Here is a 19,295-nt window from a genome sequence, read left to right as displayed (position 1 = left end):
GTCAGCCCCTCCCTTCCCTAGGAAATGCCATGGGATTGGCCAAGTGCCTTGGACGGCGGCCTTCCCCACTTCCGTGCCCCTCAGTTCTACTCACAGTCTTCCCCCTGGCAAGTACCTGCTCTTTGGAGCTTCTCCCCCTCCCACCGGCCTGGCCCCTATGCCAAATTAACCCTCCTCCTTCTCCATTAGCATCCTGTGCCTTCAGCCAGGGTCTCAGATAACTGTCAGGGGAAACGGAATTCACAGTAAGGTGTGACTGACCAGTAGGAGCACCAGTGCATTTAAAATCTACTTAAACCAAAGCTGTCGGTCCCTGCCAGTGAGCAGCCCTTCCTGCTCTCTGTCCAGGCCAGACCTGTTGGACTACAGCTCCCTGACTCCAGACCGGCCACTGCACAACCTCGCCCTTGCTTTCCATGTGGCTGAGCGGGAGCTGGGCATTGCTCAGCTGCTAGACCCTGAGGACGTGGCGGCCCCGCAGGCCGATGAGCGCTCCATCATGACCTACGTCTCCCTCTGCTACCACTGCTTCTCCCGCCTGCAGCGCGGGCAGACCATCCAGAGGAGACTCACTAAGGTGGGTGACATAGGGAAGCCGCCAGCCACAGGGGACCATGGCACTGAGCAGAGGTGACGTGAGCGTGGGTTCCACAGTCAGGCAGGCCTGGGTTTCAAGCCTGCCCCTGCCACTTACTAACTGTGTGGCCTTAGCCAAGTCACCTAACTTCTCTGTGCTCCCTTTGTAGCGTGGAAATGATAATGTCTGGATCATAGAAGCCCATTGTGAGTGTTCAAGGGCGCACAAGTGAAGTGTCCAGCACACAAGGGAAGTCAGAGGAGGAATGTCCCTTCCTGTCCCTGCCTGTCCCCCTCTACTCTCAGGCTGTTAAGCGCCTAATGGGATTAAAAAGCTTAGAGAGCTGGGAGTCTGCAAGGACAGACATAGAAGAGCCTCTGCTGGGTGAACGCTACGCTGATCCATGTTTGGGGGGGGCTTTCTTACCCTCTGGACACGATGGCAGAGGCTGAGGCCTGCACAGGCTGTTCTCAGGGTTGGTGTCTTGGTGGGGGGTGCAGGGATGGCACAGACCAGGGGCTCTGAGCTGCTTTCGCAGAGTGGGGAGCTCGGGAAAGGGAAAGAAGGCTCTTAACCCCCAGAGGTGAGTCCAAGTAGGGTAAGATAAGAGGAGGAAAGCAGGCCAGTCTCACCCCCCAGTCATGGAGAGGAAGCCCCACGCTTCTCCGGGGCTTGGGTGCCACCACTTCAGTGCCTCCTCAGCAGAGGGCAGGAGCTGCAGCCCACCTGCAATCCTGGCCAGCACTCCGAGTCCAGAGGGGAGCGCCTCCATCCCAGGGCCTGCCCCAGATGCCGCCCTGACACTTGCCCATGCCCTCCGCCAGATCCTGCTTCAGCTCCAGGAGACAGAGGCGCTGCAGACCCAGTACGAGCTGCTGGTGGCCGACCTGCTATGCTGGATTGCAGAGAAGCAGGTGCAGCTGGAGGCACAGGATTTCCCAGACACCCTGCCTGCGGTGCGCCAGCTACTGGTGGCCTTTGCCTCCTTCCGCACCCAGGAGAAGCCACCTCGGCTGCAGCAGCGAGGGACCGCTGAGGCCCTGCTCTTCCGGCTGCAGACAGCACTCCGAGCCCAGAACCGCAGGCCCTTCCTGCCTCGTGAGGGCCTGAGCCCAGTGGAGCTCTCCCAGCGCTGGGCAGGGCTGGAGCGGGCAGAGGCCACACGGAGCCAGGCTCTGCAGCAGAGGCTACTGCAGCTGGAGCGGCTGGAAACCCTGGCCCGGCACTTCCAGCGCAAGGCAGCCCTCCGGGAGAGCTTCCTAAAGGACGCAGAGCAGGTGCTGGAGCAGGCCAGAGCCCCACCAGCCAGCCCAGCCACAGTGGAGGCGGCCATCCAGAGGCTGGGCATGCTGGAGGCTGGCATCCTGCCCCAGGAGGGGCGCTTCCAGGCCCTGGCCGAGATTGCAGACATCCTCCAGCAGGAGCAGTACCACAGCTGGGTAGATGTGGCCCGTAGGTGAGCTGCAGCACCTGAACTGACCCCACAACAAGCTTAGGCTTTCCCGCCACACCCCATCCTTACAGGTGCCCCCTTCTGGCCACAGAAGAGAGAGGTGATTTGTGGGTTCGGGGCTCCCTCTAGGAAGATCTATCTCCCAGTGACACTTGAAATTCCACCATCAGTCATTCATCCCCTTTTTATAAAGCACTGTCCTTCCTAGGCAGCTGCTGACTGATTCATTCACTAAACACACATTTAGAGTGTCTACTACGTCCCGTGCACTGTTCTGGGTGCTGGAGATTGAGCAGGGGCGGGCAAACAAAAATCCCTCCCCTTGTGAAGCGTACACGCTACTAAGGAAAGCAGACAAAGAAAGGAAAATACATAAGAGATAGTGATAAAAAAATAATAAAGCAGGATAGGGGGATACGAGGTGCCACAGTGGTGGCAGAGGGGAGGATTGATCAGGTGGCCACCTTCCAGTTGCTGGGAAGTTCACTTTTAAGTAAAGAACAGAAGGAAGTAAGGGGCTGGTCATGTCGATGCTGGGGACAGAGGATTCTAGGCAGAGGGAACAGCAAGTGCAGTGCCCCAAGGAGGACACATGCTATTTTGAAAAACAGTATGGAGACCAGTGTTGGCCAAAGTGAATGAGTAGCAGGGAATGAGACCAGGGAGATACAGGGGTGAGGGGTGGGGGCAGAGGTCATGCTGGGCCTTGCAGGGTACAGTAGAGACTTGGTTTTTTACTCAGATGGCCAATCATTGGGGGGTTGAGCAGAGGAGCGACACAACCTGACTTTTGTTTTGTGATAATCACCTGGATGCTGTGTTAGGACCAGATTGAGGCAACACAGGCAGAAGCAGAGAGAGCCACTATGAAGCCGTTCCAGGATAGAGAGGCAGTGGAGGTGGGGTTCTGGATAGATTTGGAAGGTAGCTCCACATGGGATTTGTAGACAGATCAGATGTGGGTGTGAGAAAGTGAGTTATCGAGATTTTCGTCTGGGCACCTGAAAGGCTGGGGTTTTCATTAACGGAGATGGGGATTAGATGGTAGGGAGGTCTTAAAGGCCTAAAACTTCCAGGCCCTCCTTCTGGCTTCTCTGCCTGTGTCCAAGGGCAGGACGCACTGCCCCAGCCCCCCCATGCCAGGATGCTCAGAGCATCCACAGACCCTGCCCCCAGCCACAGAAGTCGGACTCCTCCAGGGCAAGCCCCACCACTGGCCAAGAACCCCAAGGTAGCTTCCCTGCCCCAGCCCAGGGGAGACCTCCCTTATTCTCATGTCCTCCAGGAAAGGAGAGCTCACCCTGCGCTGGCAGAGGCTCCTTCAGCGCCTACAGGGACAGAGGAGGCAGGTGGCAGGCATGCAGGCTGTGCTGAGCCTGCTGCAAGAGGTGGAGGCCGCCTCTGACCAGCTCAAGGAGCTACAGGTGGGCACTGGACCAGCAGACCTTCAGGAGACACAGCAGGGTGGGGGACTTTCCCCAGCACTGGCGCTCACAGGCACCCAGCACCCTGGGACTGCAATGACGACTTGTCTCTGGCCAGGTGCTGGCCAGCTCCACCGCCTGTGGGCAGCAGCTGGCAGAGACAGTGGAGCTGCTGCAGAGGCATGACCTGCTGGAGGCCCAGGTCTCAGCCCATGGAGCCCACGTGAGCCACCTCGTCCACCAGACCACAGAGCTGGACTCCTCCCTGGGCGCCGCTGTGGAGGTGCTGCAAGCCAAGGCCACGGCTCTGGCCCAGCTCCACCAGCGCCTGGTGGCTCTTGCCAGAGCACGGTAAGAGCCCTCCCCAACTCCTCCACCTTCTCTAGAACTTTTCTGTAGCTCAAATTCTCTCCTGCCCAGGTGAAAGTATGAAAATATTGCCTGCCTGGCAGCTTTGTCTACAGAGCCCTTACCTCTGAGCCTTTGTCTAACCTATTGAGTCACCCAGGGAAAGGAAAATCCTGAGGGGAGTGTCTGACCCCGGTGGGGAAACCCCTCCCCATGCCCTGCCACTCCCAACCCCTCGGTGGCCCTTGCTGGCCCTCAGGCGGGGGCTCCTGGAGCAGACCCTGCAGAGGGCAGAGTTCCTACACAGCTGTGAGGAGGAGGACGCCTGGCTGCGGGAGCGCACGCGGCTGGTGGAGAACGCAGCCCTGGGCCGGGACCTCGGCCAGATCGCAAACGCCCTGCAGAAACACAAGGTGTCCGCTCCCCTCGTGCCCTGCCGCCGCCAACTCCCTGCCAGTCCTCTCGGGCCCCCGGGCCCTCCCCCTGTCTCCCTTCACTGAGCCCCCTGCTCTGACCCCGCCAGGCTTTGGACGCCGAGCTCCACCGCCACCACGCCGTGTGCGCGGAACTCGTGCGGAGGGGGCGCGACCTCGGCGCCCGCGGGTCCCCAACGCAGGGGGATCTTTGGGAACGCGCGGAGGCGGTGCAGGGCGAGTGGCAGCTGCTCCGGACCCGGGTGGCGTGGCGGGGCGCGCGACTGCAGACAGCCCTGCTGGTCCGGCAGGTAGCAGGGTGGAGCCGGGCAGCCAGGTGGTCCGGGCGGGGCGGGGCATGCAGGCACCTGCGGACTCTCCGCCCCGCCCCTGCTCCCTTGCAGTACTTGGCCGACGCTGCAGAAGCGACCTTGTGGCTGCGCGAGCAGCGCTCTTCGCTGGAGAGCCGGCCTTGCGGGCAGGACCAGGCGGCTGCCGAGGCCCTGCTGCGGCGCCACGTGCGGCTGGAGCGCGCTGTGCGGGCCTTCGCCTCCGAGCTGCGGCGACTGGACGAGCAGGCGCGGGCGGCCGCGGCCCGGGCGTCGCTCACGGTGCGGGCAGGAACCGGGAAGGGACCCAGACTCCAGCGCCTCCAAGACGAATGCGGGTGTAGTCTCTGCTAGGCGTCTCGTCCCCCATGCTCCACCGCCGCCGGACCACACAGAGGGCAGAAATGGGAAGGTCTGGCCGGCGCGCTGGCTCACGCCTGCAATCCCAGCACTCTGGGAGGCTGAGGCGCGGGACCTCTTGAGGTCAGAAGTTCGAGACCAGCCTCAGCAAGAGCAACACCCCATCTCTACTAACAATAGAAAACATTAGCGGGGCAACTAAAAATAGAAAGAATTATCGAGGCGTGGTGGTGCTCACCTGTAGTCCCAGCTACTCAGGAGGCTGAGGCAGCAGGATCGCTTGAGCCCAGGAGTTTGAGGTTGCTGTGAGCTAGGCTGACACCACAGCACTCTAGCCAGGGCCACAGAGCTAGACTTTTTCTCCAAAACAAAAAAACAAACAAAAACGGGAGAGTCTTTGTGGCCCCTGCCCAGGGAATCAGGAATCGTGGCCCTCCCCTGGATTTGGGTGCCTCCTCCCGAGTCCTGAGTGGAATCTCACCTGCTGACCCAGCCCAGAAGTAGTGGAATCCTGTCTGCCTGCGTGAATCAAGGTCATCTGAGTAGGGCCTGGCTTGGCTCACTTTGCCCAACACAGTTTCAGAGCATTAAGCAGGTTCCTCCAGGAATGTCCCCTTTACTTTCACCACCAGGCCCAAGTGACCCTTAATCCCCATTTGACTCTCTTGACTTAGCTCTTGCTGGTTTGGGGCAGCCTAATCACGGCATCAGACTGTTTTCTAAAACCCCTTCCTCGTCCCATCAAGCCCCCAGTCCTGACAAGCACATGGGTGGTAGGCAGTTGGATCCAGCCCCATGGAGGGTTTGCAGCCCCCTTTCAAGAAGCTGCGTATGTAGCTCCAGATGTGGAAATCAAAGCCCCCAGACCCTGTGCTCCCATTGGGTCCTCTGCCCTCATCCCTAAGGAAGCTCTGTGTCCCAGAGCCTTTCTCTGCGCAGCCATGTCTTGTGTACCCTCTGAACTGCAGGGCAGGCCCTCCGGATCTCAGGAGGCGGCCTGGCAGCGCTGCTGCCTCTTGGCGGGAGCCCCCTCTAGACACACTTCCCTCCGTCCGCACAGGTGATGTCTGCCCTAAGCCCTCCCGGAGAAAGCCTCAGGAACCCAGGGACCTGGAGTGAGGCTTCCTGTCACTCTGGCCCCAGCATCGCCTGGAAGATGGCCTTCCCAGCTGAGCTTGACCCTGACCTTGACGCCAACACCATACTCCAAACACAGGATTGCTTGAGCCAGGACTATGAGGGGCTGCGGGCCCTGGCAGAGGTAGTACTCCTTGTTCAACAAACGTTTATCGAGCACCTACCCCATGCTAGACCCTGTGGCACAATCCCAGGGGACAGAGCAGTGACTGACATGCTCCCTGCCCTTAAGGAGCTTTCATGATGGCCAAGGAGATATCCAACAAGTCATTAGGTGGATGCGGCTGTGATGGGAGCCCAGGTCTGGCTGGGGGTCAGGGGAGGCACCTCCAGGGAAAGGACATTTAAGCTGAGACTTGAACTCTGAGAAGCAGAGAGCAGGTACAGCCAGAGGTGCTCGCCAGGACCTGTACAAAGGCAGGAAGGAGGCCAGTGGAGGGAGCAAAGGCCCAGGTGCCTGGAGCACAGAGGCTGGGGAGGCAGTGGCCAGAGGAGAGCCAGAGAGGCAGGTGGGGCCCGGCCAGGCAGAGCCAAGGCCCACAGGAGAAGTGTGGATTTTACCTACGAGCAGGGCTGGCACCAAGGGGTTCAAGCAGGGCAAGACCAGATGAGGGTGAACTCTGCCAGTGCCCTTTACGCGGACCCTAAGCTCTCCCCAGCTCTGTCCAGTGGGTGCTGAGAGGACTCTTAGAGAGGATGTGGGGCCCAGCAGTGGGGCAGGGACCCCCTCTGGCCCTGACCCTGGGCTCTGCTGGTGGGCTGCCGTGGGGAGGAGAGCCCCCTGGGCCTGCTCTGGGGCCCTGGGGAAGGCCCTGACCCTCACCCAGCCCTGGGCCGCCTTTCCTAGCTCCGCAGGGCCCGCTTGGAGGAGATGGTGGCCCTGTTTGGCTTCTATAGCTCCTGTGGGGAGCTGCAGTCATGGCTGGAGGAGCAGACGGCACTGTTCCAAACACTGCAGCCCCAGCCCGACAACCTGGAGGTCACGCAGCTGAAATACGAGGTACAGCCCCTGGAAGCTGAGAGGCTCTCAGATGCACGGCCCCTCTTTACCTGGCTCCTGCCTCCCTATCCTCCACCGCTGTGCTCGGTTCTCCCTCTTAATGATGGTCCTGTCTGGGGGAGGGGAGCTTGAATTTTGAGGCCCTTCCCGAACCTTTAAGGACTCGGATGGCTGTCCTTCCAGAGGCAGGCAGGGGGGGCATCCCTGTAGCAGAGAGCACGTCTAAGGTCCTTCATAGTCTTGAGGGGAGGTGGGAGGCAGAAAAAGCCCCCCAGAGGCCTGGGGCCTCCTTTTCCCCAGAACTTCCTCAGGGCCCTGGCCGTGGGAAGGGGCCGCTGGGCTGAGGTCAGCAGCTCTGCTGAGCAACTGAAGCAGAGACGTCCTGGGGACGCCACAAAAATCCAGCAGCAACAGGAGGAACTGAGGCGGAGGTGAGAATGGGGGCAGTGCAGGGTGCTGGGGTAGGTGGACACAGAGGAGAGGCGGGACGTGTCAGAGATAGGGAGGAGAGGGCAGGGGACAGCCAGCCTGGCAGCTTCTGTCGTGGGAGCCTCTGGCCAAAGCCCCAGGGTCATGGGGAGGTGTCCCTGTGATGCAGACACCCCATGCCCTCTGCCCAGGTGGGGGCAGCTAGAGGCCCTGAAGGAGGAGCGGGCCACCCAGCTGGCACGCGCAGCGGAAGTATGCAGTGTTCTGCAGCAGTGTGGACCCACACGGGCCCAGCTGCAAGACGTGATACTCAAGCTGGAAGCCCTGCAGCCGGGGAGCTCAGGGGACACCCACCACACCCTGCACCTGGCCCAGCAGAGGATCCTGGTGCTGGAGAGGCGGATCCATGGCCTTCAGAGGGTGGCCGTAAAGTAGGGATGGGTTGAGCACAGTCAGGGTGCACCGGGAGGCGGTGATGGGTGGGGGAGGCTGAGCAGGGCGATGGAGCAAGGAAGGGGAAGAGAACTGGGCTGGGGAGAGGATGGGCAGGATGTGCTGTCAGGAGGGCTCAGGCAAAGGTGGGGTGGATGTCAGTGTGAGAAGACGCTCCCGGGGAAAGGAAGAACGATGTGTTCTCACTGTCCCTAGGTCGAGGGAGGGGTGGACATTCAGGGTCATCACCGTTGTTCCTGGGGAGCATGGGCCTGGACAGGGAACACACGCCTGAGGCACGGGGCCCAGGGCAGGCCACTGACCATACAGTGGGCCTTGTCTCCCAGGGCCGAGGAGCCAGGCCCCACAGAGAGCCGGTCCCTGCACGAACAGGTGGAGACGCTGCAGGGGCTGCTGAAGCGAGCACAGGGACAAGAGGCCCAATGGGCCCAGGTCCAGGCCGAGGCTTGGGCCCGGCAAAACGTCCTGCAGGAGAGCCGGCTGCTGCGGCTGTGGGCAGAGAGCCTCCAGGCTCAGCTGAGCAGTAAGGAGGAGCCGGTGGACATGGCCTCGGCCCAGCGGCTGCTGGGGGAGCACCAGGACCTGTGGGAGGACATCCGCCTGCAGCAGGAGAGGTCAGGACAGGGGGCGGACAGAGTGCACTTGGGACTGGGGACCCTCCCCTGGGACTACGATACCCACCTCCTCAGTATGGCGGTGCCTCTCCTCCTGCGGGGACGATGCCATGGGCTGACAGGCCACCAGGGCCACTGCGTGCAGCCCTGTGTGCCCTGCCTGAGGGAGTTTGACAGATGCTCAGGTGGGCACTGAAACCCGCCCTGTCCTCTGCTTGCCACACTCCACTGCCTGGCTCAGGCTGCAGCCGCTCAGAGGAAGTGGAGCCTTTTTCGAGTTCACACAGTGGCGTAACCTGTTCCCATGCTATGTGGCTGCACCCAGCTGAAAGGGACGCCTTTTCAAATTGCTCAAAGGCTCCATGTGGGCTTGCAGTGGCCCTGAGCGATTTTTCACTGAGTTGTGCTGCCTCAGCGTACGCACTTGCCTGGGTATTGGCCACTAGTGGTCCACGCCTGCAGAGTGGCCAGGGGGCGCAGGTAGGGAGCATGGGAACTCTGAGTCTAAGCACTGTGCTGGGCCCATTACATTCAATGTTTCATTCGTGGGCCAGGGCGCAGCTGTCCCATGGGACAAGTGAATCAGCTGGAGTGACCAGCCTCAGACCCTCCGCCAGTTACCCTTGCATCAGAGCTCCCAGATGAGCTAGCCCTGCCAGCGAGAGGGGCAGGAGGCTGGTGAGGGAAGCCAGATGGGGTCTGACCCTCGGCCTGTTGTCCTGGCCAGCCTGCGGCAGCTGGAGGCTCAGAGCCAGCCTGTGGCAGCCCTGGACTCCCCAGACACCCAAGAGGTGGCCAGTGCTCTGAGGCTGCTGGGCCAGCAAGGCCGGGAGCTGCAGGCTGCGTGGGAACAGAGGCAGCGGCGGCTGCAGGAAGGGTTGGAGCTGCAGAGGTTTGGCCGAGAAGTGGATGGTTTCACCGCCACCTGTGCCAACCACAAGGCCTTCCTTGACCTGGACAACCTCGGGGTATGGAGCGGGGGTACATGGAGCCAGGGTATTGCTCTCCCATCCCTGGAGGGAGCACATCCCCTTAGGTCCAGAAGCCAGGCTGGGCAAGAGGCCCCTGGGGCAGTGGGGGGTGAGATGGTGCTGACATCATCCTCCCAGGCATGACCTCAGATCTCTGCACCCCAGGAGGACGTGCAGGAAGCCCAGAGCCTGCTGCAGCAGCAGCGGGAGTTTGGGCAGCTCCTGGGCACCCTGGGCCCTCGGGCAGAAGCTCTGCAGGCACATGGAGAGAAGCTGGTTCAGAGCCAACACCCTGCTGCACACAAGTGAGCCCAGCCCCCGTCTGTAGCGCCAGCGGCCCTGTCCTCCTCAGCCTGCACAGAAGGCCGCCCTGAGGCCGGCGGTGGGGAGGGCAGAGTGGAGCCCTCCCCCACACCCTCCCCACCCCTCTGCCCACCCTGCAGGATCAGAGAGCAGCTGCAGGATGCCCAGGCGCAGTGGACCAGGCTCCAGGAGAGGAGTGAGCAGAGGAGGCGGCAGCTGCTGGCTTCCCTCCAGTTCCAGGTAAGGGCCGGTGCAGGGGCACAAGGCCTCTCTGAGAGGAATGCCTAAGGGTCCCCTCTGCACCAGTGACCGTGAGACCCTGCGGAGCACTTCGCAGTTTGCAGCACTTTCCCACAACCCCTCCTGTGAGGCAGGCAGCCTGGGTCAGGCTTTTCCCGATTAGGAAAACAGGCTGTGTCCACGCCACACTCAGAGACAGGGCTGGGCCTGAAGCACAGGCCTCTTGGCTGACTCCCACACACTCCCTCATCCCACTGCCCCCTGCCCACTGCCCCCAGCATCTCATGCCACACTTCAGGATCTTGTGTAGTCACAGGCACAGCTGCAGACCTAGCCTCTGTCCGTCTTTGTTCGCCCCCCAGAGTGGCCAAGGCCAGGCCAGGCCCCAGGCCTCCCAGAGCTTCAGTCTCTTTGGAAGGATGTGGCCATACGTGATCTGATGTGGGCTGGAGGACCTGAAGGCGTTCCTCCTCTCTAGGCAAAGTGCACCTGTCCCCATTTACCCCATGTAACCTCAATCTCCACCTCTCTTGCACCCCAGAATTGGCTCAGGTCCTGCTTTTGCCATGGGGGTCCCTGAGAGCCCTCTCCCTAGAGGTAAGTTCTTGCACCAGCCCTTGCCCCTGGGCTGAGACCCCCTGTCCCCCGGTTCTTGGCAGGAATGGAAGCGGGATGTGGCGGAGCTGGTGCTGTGGCTGGAGGGGAAGGTGCTGACCGCAGCGGAGGAGCCCTCCCGAGCACCCAGCAACATCCCACAGAAACTCAGGCGGCACAAAGCAGCCAAGAGCGAGCTGCTGGCCAACCGTGGACACATGGAGCATCTGCAGCAGGTGGGGATATGGGACAGAGGGTGCAAGGCCTCTTCATCTTCAAATCCCCAACCCACGCTCTGCTACCTGTTTTCCTGGATCACGGTTGCTGGAGGAAGGATCGACCTCAGTTACCATGGGGCTAGGATCCCCCTCTGCCTCCTCCCCTGTGCTGACACCCCCTTGCCTGGACACCTTCCCCTGCAGCTCTCCAGGGCGAGTCCCAGAGCCTGCCACCTCCACCAGAACAAAGCTCTTCCCACCCACCAACCCAGTGCCAGCCCACCCTCCTCTACCTGCGGGGCTCAGGGAAAAGCCCTCCTACCTCTGCCCACAGTTTGGGGGCCACATGAACTGCTTGAGTCTAGACAGCCTGTGGAATGTGGCTTGTGGCCAGCCACCCCCCACCTCTGCCACCTGGGTCCAGCCTTCTGTGGCCACTCATGGTGTCCACAGCTCAGCAAAACTTCTGGGCCTTTGTCTCCACTCCAGGTTGGGCAACAGCTGCTGAGCAGCACGCCCCATGGCCAAGAGGACATACAGTCCAGGCTGCAGGGCCTGAGCAGCAAGTGGGAAGAGCTGAACCGCAAGATGGCAGAGTGTGGGGACAAGCTCCGGCAGGCAAGACAGCAGGAGCAGCTCCTGAGGCAGCTGCAGGTCCGCTGGAGAGAGGGCCAGGGCACAAGAGGGAAACTGAGGCTGGGCTGGGCTGGGAGTGGGCAGGGAGAAAGGGGAGGGGAGGAGTCTGGGCATTCTGTTAACTCTGGAGCGGCCCCATCAAGCCCTGCAGCCTCTGGAGGTCTCTGGCCTATGCCCAGTTGAGCGTGGCTTCACCCACCAAGGGGCCAACACAGGATTGTCTCCCGTGTGCCCAGTGTGTGGTCAGCACAGCTTGAGTCCCCTGGGGAGGAAGAAGCATGAGGGGACAGGGGAAGGTTTGGGCACTGCTGGTTGGGGATTGACTGGAGGGGACAGGAGTCCCCAGTAGCTCCCACATGAATCTGGTGCTACATGTACTGCAGTCTTGGAGTCCAAGGGCCACCTGCTATGGCGCATGTGGAGAGTCTAGAGCAGCCCCTGCATCCTTCCCCAGGATGTGAAGGACAAGATGGAGCAGCTCGAGGGGGCCCTGCAGAGCGCAGAAATGGGGCAGGACCTGTGCTCGAGCCGCAGGCTGCAGACACGGCACAGCCAACTGGAAAGCAAGAGCCGGGCACTGGTCGGCCAGCTGGCTGCCCTTGTCTCCCAGGCCCATCGTGTGGTCGCTTCCCAGGCTGTCCTGGAGGAGACCCAGAAGTACCTCCAGAGGTGGGGCCCTGCCCACACACCCGCCTGTTTGTCCCAACTCACCCCACTATGTGCCGCTCCCCCCATGTGGACTTAAGGGCCAGCAGGGTGGCACCTACAGGACCTGGGGGAGGGGTCATTCCTAGGGTGGGAGGGTCAGAGACCCTGTTAGGCATCCGAAGCAGGACACCCCACCATCCAAAGTCAGGCAAGTCGTGTAGGCAGTGGGGTGGGACACTGGTGCCCCCAGAGGAGGCTTTCCTCAATTTCCGGCCTTGTTCCCCATGGGTCCCTGGCTGGGACCTGTCCCATCTCTTCTCCCTCCACCCAGGTCTGAGTCCCTGCAGGAACATCTGGCCACCCAGTGCCTGCAGGTACAGGCCTCAGTCGAGATGTACCAGTTCTGCCACCTGAGCACCATGGAGCTCACATGGGTGGCTGAGCACATGCCCCGCGGCAGCCCTACCCGCCACGCCAGGTGCTTGGGTAGCGCCCAGAGCCTTCTCTGCAAGCACAGGGTAACAGCCACCTTTTTCCCACAGGATCCCTGACGTCCCCTTCCCAGACCTTAGAAGCCCTCTGCCACTACCCAGGGTGTCCTAGCCTCTAAGTCCTTCTCCCTGGGTGTTCTGATTTCCAAAGCTCTGTCCCAGCTCTTCTTGGCCTGGGCTCTTGCCACAGCTGATGCCCGGAGCCACGTCTGTGGCTCTGCTCCGCACAGCCCTGGGTAAGGGATTCCCAGGAGCAGTGGCCTCACGTGCCGCTCTGTGGCAGGGGCTCCAGGCTGAGGTGAAAGCTCACTGGGGCCAGGTGCAGCGGGTGCTGGGTGCTGGGCAGAGCCTGGGAGCCTCAGGGCACCCTCAAGCCCAGCACATCACGGAGCAGTGCCGGAAGCTGGAAGGCCGCTGGGCAGAGCTAGAGCAGGCCTGTGAGGCGCAGGCCTGGAGCCTGAAGCAGGCTGTCACCCTCCAGCAGGTGGGTAGAGAGAGACCGGGCCGGGGAAGTAGCAGAAGTCAGGGGAGGATCTGTGGGGTTTTGGGGGAACTCTGCACCAGGAGCTAGCTGGTCCCCACGTGGGCACAGACGCCTCTTTGCGCAGGCTGCGGGGGAGCAGGGACGGGATGTCCCCACGGGGTGATGGAGGGTCCTATCTGAGGTTATCAAGGTGAGTTGGCCCCATTTTTGGCAGTACTTTCTGGACGTGTCAGAGCTGGAGGGCCGGGTGGAGGAGAAGTGGCCACTGGTGAGCAGTCAGGACTGTGGCAGGGATGAGACAGCCACCCTCAGGCTCGTTAAGAAGCACCAGGTACCACGTCCCCAGCATCGCCACCCTGTGTGACCCTGGGGGATGCTGGGCCATGAAGAGAGGGGCTGTCACTCCCCCAAAGGGCGCCTGCTGTGCTGTGTGTGGAGAGCAAGAGCTCTTCTCTTGCTGCTGAAGACATGGCCAGCCCCAGCCCACGGCCCACCCAGGCCCTGCAGCGCCCCTTCCCGCAAGGCGACCCCCAGCACTGTGACCAACGTGCTTTCTCCCTTTTTCGGTGCCGGTACTAGTCTCGCCTCTCCTTGCCGCCCTGGGGTCTCCCCGCCTGTCTTGCTTCCCCTCTGCCCCGGCCCCCCGCACTTTTCTCCTCTCTTGGGGTCACCTGCTCCACATCATCCACAGATGTCTTCCAGGCTTTGAGTCTCATCCTCTGTATGAACCAAATCCCTTCCTGAAGCCACCTCTGCCCACAAGCACGCCCTGGCCAATGGGAGGGAGGCCTGGAAGCCCCTCCTTGTTCCTGGAATGGGACTCCCAGAACCACGCATGCCCCGGAGCCTGGAGCCCGTGGCAATCCTGGTCCCTGCTGTCCCTGAGGTGTCCTCCCATCTGGGTGTTTTTTCTGCGCAGCCCCAGTGGGCACTGTTTTTGTGTGTTCTGTGGCTGAGGACCTGCAGGGAGCCATTCCTAAGGACATGCCTGTAGCCTCGCCCCACGGAGCTTCCGTGTCCCGGGTACACTGGGCAGCTTCCTTAGCTCTGTCCCTCTCTTACACTTTGAAGTTGGGATATAGTAATGCCTCCTGAACCCCCCTTCCTTGGCCCAGGTTAGCCAGCACCCACCTTTCCCCGCTGACAGTGAGCCCTCGGGGGCACAGGCCGTGCCTCCATTTTATGGAGCGATGAGTGCCCCGTCAGCACTGGGCAGTGGACGCTGGGTGGGTGGGGAATGCACGAGTCATCCAGGCTGAGCCTGGCCCGGGTCCCTGTGCACCGTCAGGCCCTGCAGCAGGAGCTGGCTCTGTATTGGAGCTCCATGGAGGAGCTTGACCAGAGGGCCCAAACCCTCGCTGGCCCTGAAGGCCCTGAGCAGCTGGGTGTGGCGCAGAGGAGGCTCCGGGAGAGGCTGCGGGCGCTGCAGGAGTTGGCAGCCGAACGGTGAGGGGAGCTGCACCCTTCTCTCCAGTGGGCACAGGGGCCTCACCACAGTTGACCATTCCCACGCCAGGCCCTAGGCTGCAGGGAACCCCAGACCCCAGGCCCATAGAGATGCATCAGGACAGGGATGAGTCCTTGCCACGCATTGCTCACCTCTTTCCAGAAATTCTCCCGCCGGTGGGAGCTAACCACCCCCACTCCCAGCTGTCCATCCCTCACACCCACCCTCTTCTGCCCCTACGCCGGCTCTCCTACACCCAGTTCTCCCTGAATCCTGAGCCACAGCCTTGGGCAAAGACCATGAATAACCCCATTCTTCAGGTCACCCGCTTTGACTCACCCAGCTGTCCCCACGGGGGTGGGCAACTAACTTCTAGGGAACCGTGGGCTGTCACCACAGGGACCAGGAGCTGAAGAGGACCCTGAAGCTGCATGAGTTCATGAGGGAGGCTGAGGACCTGCAGAGCTGGCTGGCTTGCTGGGCACAGGTGGCCAAAGGAGCAGAGGACCTCGGAGAGGACCCTGAGCACGTCTTGGTGAGAGGAGGGCTGGGGGGAGGAGGATGCACCAAGGCCGAGCCTGAGGGTTGGGGCTGGCCCTGGCCCAGGACGGGGCTCCCGAGAGGAGTGGGCAGGAGTGGGCAGATGCTGTGGCCGTGTAGCCCCACATTGCCCAGGCTGCTTGCTGCCTAACCAGCTGGGAGCCACCCTGTCACCCACTCCCCTCTTCTCAGCACCTCTGCACTGAATTTGCCAAGTTTCAGCGCCAGGTGGAGATGGGCGGCCAGTGGGTGGCAGCCTGCAGGCAGCTGGCAGAGAGCCTGCGGGAATGTGGGCACAGCGCCGCCCCCAAGGCCCATCAGAGGCAGCAGGAGCTGCAGTGAGTACCCAGCGGGCCAGGCCAGGGGCTGGGCTTGTGGGACCATGCTAGGCGAGCAGGGCTGGGGTGTTCAGAGAGGGGGGCATGCTCTGAGAGCCACACAGCTCTGCCTGCCCACGAGGCAGCTGGAGGGGGCTGGTTCCAGGGAAGCCGAGCCTGCCACAGGCTCCTTGCGAAGGAGGCGAGGCCAGATGTGCAGGTCAGAGAGCCCTGCCCAGATCCCCAGGAGCACTGTTCCAAGCCACCGGCTCCCAGGACTCAGAGGAGGAGCTGTGGGAAGAGACCACCTGGGCCAGGCTCGAGGCCTTCCCATGAGCGTCCCCAGCTCCCGTGCTTGCCCGGGACACGACTTGCCACATCACCTTCCTAGGTGCCCACTTGGCTGGTCTGGATACACCCCAGCCTGTGAGCTTTGGGGCAAGGTCACAACTTCTTCATAGACCCTAGCACAGAGCCTGGCCTGGAGGAAGGCTCAGGAGCTCAGCGAGAGTTTGCAGAGTAAATGAGGGCTGTGGAAATGACGTGGCCTCTGCCCTCAAAGTGCCTGTGATCTGACACATATCACAAATCACGGCACAAGACGTAAGGAGCATGGCAAGGCACGGGTGTCCGCAGCAAAGGCCTGGGTTCCTAGTAAAGCCAGAAGATAGGCTCCAGGGAGGAAGGCTGCAGGCAGGGCCACAGGGAGCAGAGGTTTTAAGAAGGGGAGAGACCACTCAAGCACTCTGGGCAAGTCCTGGCACCACCTGGAGAGGAGGAGGGCTGCCCTGGCAGGGGGAAGAAGAAGAGGCTGGGCCAGTGGCTGACTACTGCTGCTCTTCCATGTGCCTGGGGCAGGGCCACCTGGTCGGAGCTGTGGGAGCTGGCCCAGGCCCGAGGCCACCTGCTCCAAGATGCTGAGACAACCCTCAGAGTTCACAGAGATCTGTTGGAAGTCCTCACCCAGGTCCAGGTATGAGCCCAAGGGGTGGAAGGGGATTCTTTCTAGAAATGGATCCACCCCAGGCTCAGTGCCTGCCCTCCATTCCTGATCCCCCTGGCCATCTCCCCCACTCAGGAAAAAGCCACGAGCCTCCCCAGTGACGTGGCCCAGGACCTGCGTGGGGTGGAGGCCCAGCTGAGGAGACACGAGGAGCTGGAGCGTGGCCTCACAGGCACTGAGCAGCAGGTGGGCCCACCTGGCTGCGTCGCCCATGCAGGCCTCCCGTGGGCCCGTTGTTCATGGCAACGGGCCTGAGTTACCGGGCAAGGGACACATCTGTGGGATGGTGAGGAGGACATGACCTCTCTCTCCCTCTTCCCTGCCCCAACCCCAGCTGCAGGAGCTGCTGGAGACCGCAGACAGGGTGCAGACGCTGAGTCCGGGGCCGCAGGCCCAGGCCATGCAGCAGAGGCAGCAAGCTGTGATGCAGGCCTGGGCGGCCCTGCGGCAGGGCATGGAGCAGCGCAGGACCCGGCTGGAGGGGGCGTGCCTCCTGGCCCGCTTCCGCACAGCAGTGAGCTCGCCTTCCGCTTGTGTGTGTGTGTGTGTGGTACCATGTGTGTCATGGGCGTGCACTGCCGAGGCCCTCCAGTTCTGGAGGGAAAACAAGTGTGGACATGAGACGGAAGAGCAGGAATACACCTGGGTGTCAGTCTGGCAGGCCAGAGGGCTGAGCATGTGAGTGCAACAGTCACTCCTTAGGTTTGGGTCAAAATTTGGGTCAACAGCAGCCCAGTGAGTGACAGGGCAGTCACGCGGGGTCTGAGCAGGGCTGGGGAGTAAGACTGGCCCAGAAAAGCCCATAACTGGAGACCCAGATGTTCTAGACAGGGACATCTGGATCAGCCAGCGTCTATTTAACATCTGTGTGCAGCTCCGTGCGGGGAGTGGAGGGTGGAGAGGGAGGATGACATGGAGGCTGCGGGAGGTAGAACTGCTGCCCTCACGGAGCCTGCCTACCTGGGCGTGTGAGCCTAAACCCCAGAAAGTCACACCGGGACAGTGGGCCCTGGCCACGGGCTGTCCCAGGAGTCTCCATGTCCCAGTGCCTGGTAGACCAAGAGGCCCAAACTATGACTGCAAAAAGGCTTGAGTTTAGGGACCCAGTTCTGCCACTTTCTAGCAGCGTGGGCTTGAGCGAGGCACTTAACCCTAGGTTGCTTCCTTCTGTTTATCAAATGCTTAGAGTTTACAAAACCTTTTACGTACATTGTGCCATTTATCCTTCTTCTTCTCTGCACTGAGACGTTTGGACAAGGACCCAAGGTCCCTCCAGCTCTGCCCTTGTGTAATTGTACACAGAGCAGCAGAAGACAGTGTGTACGTGGTAAACTGGTAGTTCCAGGGACAAGGAGAGCAGTGAGGTCAGGGTACAGGGGAGGCTGCATGAGGAACAGGTGAGTGTTCCCCATCAACCAGCATTAACTGAGCTGATCTTGCAGCTGCTGGTCCTCTCCCAGGCTCTCCCAGGTGAGCTCTACAGAGATGAGGTGAAAGGAGGAGGAACTTCTAAGCAGGACGGGCAGCAAGAGCAGAGGGTAGAGACAGTCCGGGTGAGGGTCTGGCACACGTGCAGGGTTCGTGGACCTGGGAGGAATGGGTTGGATGAGAACAGAGACAGGTGACAAAGGGCCACACATGTGTCTCACCGAGGCCCTGACCCAGGACAGCTCAGGCCACCCTGCCCATGCAGGTAGACTCAGGTGGGCTGTAATTGTGCCTTGGTGCTTGGTTCCCTGCCACCCAGCCCAGCCTTCACCCGGCTGTCCCTCTGTCTGCCCGGGGTCAGGTGCAGGACTATGTCTCCTGGGCAGCCAGTGTGCGGCAGGAGCTGCAGGTGGAGGAGAACTCCCAGGAGCCCAGCAGCGGCCCACTAAAGCTCAGCGCCCACCAGCAGCTGCGGGCAGAGCTGGAGGCCCAGGAGGAACTGCAGCGGCGGGCCGCCCAGCTGGGCCAGCAGGTGCTTTTGGCTGCAGGGACACCTGCCAAGGAGGTGAGGCCCCTTTCCTGGTACCCCTCCCTACCTGACCTAGCTTGTGCTTGGCCACCTGGTGCCCTGCCCCACTGTGCCATGCCAGCCTCTCCTTAGAGGCTTCCCTTGGGATTCGCTTCCTAGTCTGGTCCGCACTGCCCGCCCCAGCCCAGGCTCCGCATGTGTCTGTCCCTAGGTCCAGGAAGGGCTGCAGGCCCTGCAGGACCAGCGGGACCAGGTGTTCCGGGCCTGGGTGCAGAAGCAGGAGAGGCTGCAGGCCAAGCAGCAGGAGGAGCTCTTCCTCAGAGAGTGCGGCCGCCTGGACGAGACCCTCGCAGCCCAGGAGGCAGGTCCCCCCCACCCCACTCGCACACACAGCCCTGCCCCTCTCCTGTTCCCCTCTCTCCACTCGGCCCCTGTACTCCTGTGTCTCTGGCTTGTTCTCTGCATGGAGCACGGAGGCCATGCATGAGTTCTCCGGGCTGGGAAGCAGTGCCATGGGCCTCCACTAGCCTCCCTAGACCTCACCCCAGACTGAGCCCCGAGGGAGTTGCGGAGGCTGGTCATGCTCCCCGCGTTGTATGGTGTTGTCAGCCCCCAGCCTGGGCTCCCTGCCCAAGCTCAGTGCTCATGTCAGCGCTGCTGGCTGCCCTAAGGCCCCACTTCACCCAGGATGCCGGGGGTGGGGGGTGGGGGGGCGGGGGGATGACTGCCTGCCTGGCAGGCTTTGATGACCTCTCTGACTTTTCCATGGGCTGATCCAGGTCTCCCTGAAAACCAGTGCTCTGGGGAGCTCGGTGGAAGAGGTGGAGCGGTTGATCCGCAAGCATGAGGTCTTCCAGAAGGTCCTGGCTGCCCAGGATGAGAAGGTAATGGGCTCAGGGGTCCTGGGCA

The 19,295-nt window shown here is 61.8% G+C and overlaps 1 protein-coding gene across 1 annotated transcript in view; it reads left to right on the top strand.

Annotated features, from left to right (window-relative positions):
- Positions 1-19,295, top strand: part of SPTBN5 (spectrin, beta, non-erythrocytic 5) — a 43,863-nt gene that overhangs the window by 5,719 nt on the left and 18,849 nt on the right. Inside the window, 30 exon segments of the mRNA XM_012649127.1 lie at positions 349-577; positions 1,402-2,033; positions 3,316-3,454; positions 3,573-3,805; positions 4,062-4,215; positions 4,326-4,526; positions 4,620-4,826; positions 5,965-6,165; positions 6,889-7,041; positions 7,342-7,472; positions 7,662-7,901; positions 8,250-8,537; positions 9,265-9,505; positions 9,674-9,813; positions 9,952-10,051; positions 10,711-10,881; positions 11,353-11,517; positions 11,954-12,168; positions 12,479-12,665; positions 12,922-13,122; positions 13,337-13,453; positions 14,411-14,568; positions 14,969-15,104; positions 15,302-15,447; positions 16,285-16,399; positions 16,505-16,615; positions 16,764-16,943; positions 18,219-18,422; positions 18,598-18,747; positions 19,166-19,270. Coding sequence (XP_012504581.1) covers positions 349-577; positions 1,402-2,033; positions 3,316-3,454; positions 3,573-3,805; positions 4,062-4,215; positions 4,326-4,526; positions 4,620-4,826; positions 5,965-6,165; positions 6,889-7,041; positions 7,342-7,472; positions 7,662-7,901; positions 8,250-8,537; positions 9,265-9,505; positions 9,674-9,813; positions 9,952-10,051; positions 10,711-10,881; positions 11,353-11,517; positions 11,954-12,168; positions 12,479-12,665; positions 12,922-13,122; positions 13,337-13,453; positions 14,411-14,568; positions 14,969-15,104; positions 15,302-15,447; positions 16,285-16,399; positions 16,505-16,615; positions 16,764-16,943; positions 18,219-18,422; positions 18,598-18,747; positions 19,166-19,270 — 5,650 coding nt within the window.

This window comes from Propithecus coquereli, unplaced genomic scaffold, assembly GCF_000956105.1.
Source record: "Propithecus coquereli isolate 6110/MARCELLA unplaced genomic scaffold, Pcoq_1.0 Scaffold3, whole genome shotgun sequence".
In the NCBI taxonomy this organism is placed as follows: domain Eukaryota; kingdom Metazoa; phylum Chordata; class Mammalia; order Primates; family Indriidae; genus Propithecus; species Propithecus coquereli.
The sequence above is the reverse complement of the archived record's forward strand: the minus strand, read 5'-3'. Positions and strand labels throughout refer to the sequence as shown.